Below are 378 nucleotides of genomic sequence, written 5' to 3'. Positions count from 1 at the left end.
GTTCCTCTCATCGTGTCGCTCATTACTTGGGAGAAAAAGGTGACCTCGACCTCCCTCCCCGCTCCTGCCAGGGAGTTGTCAGAGCCAGAAGGTCTCCCCGGAGCCTCCTTTGCTCCAGGCTCAACCCCCCCAGGTCCCTCAGCTGCACCGAGATGGGCACTGCCAGCACCAACCCACCTGGAGGGGTGACGCCAGGCCCCAGCGTGGTGACGACAGGGGTGGGGACAGACGGAGGAGGAGGAGCATCGGCAAAGAGCTGATGGGGCCGATCTGCCTGCGAAAGCGGGTTCTGGGCTGCCAGGAGACGCTCGGCGGCCGGGCCGTGCCGCTCGCCCTTGGAATCCTTTTTGAAGGGGTAGGAGGAGGGGAGGGGCCTGT

At 65.3% G+C, this 378-nt stretch overlaps 1 protein-coding gene across 1 annotated transcript in view; it reads right to left on the bottom strand.

Moving 5' to 3' along the window:
- Positions 1-177: 177 nt before the first annotated feature.
- LOC104500615 (splicing factor 3B subunit 4) overlaps positions 178-378 on the bottom strand; it is a gene marked incomplete at both ends in the record, with an annotated part of 966 nt that continues 765 nt past the window's right edge. Inside the window, one exon of the mRNA XM_010144283.1 lies at positions 178-354. Within this exon, the coding sequence (XP_010142585.1) occupies positions 178-354 (177 nt within the window). The remainder of the gene's footprint in view (positions 355-378) is intronic.

The sequence above is a fragment of the Buceros rhinoceros genome, unplaced genomic scaffold (assembly GCF_000710305.1).
Source record: "Buceros rhinoceros silvestris isolate BGI_N320 unplaced genomic scaffold, ASM71030v1 scaffold41229, whole genome shotgun sequence".
Classification (NCBI taxonomy): Eukaryota; Metazoa; Chordata; class Aves; order Bucerotiformes; family Bucerotidae; genus Buceros; species Buceros rhinoceros.
Note: the sequence above shows the minus strand (reverse complement) of the source record. Positions and strands in the feature narration are given on the sequence as shown.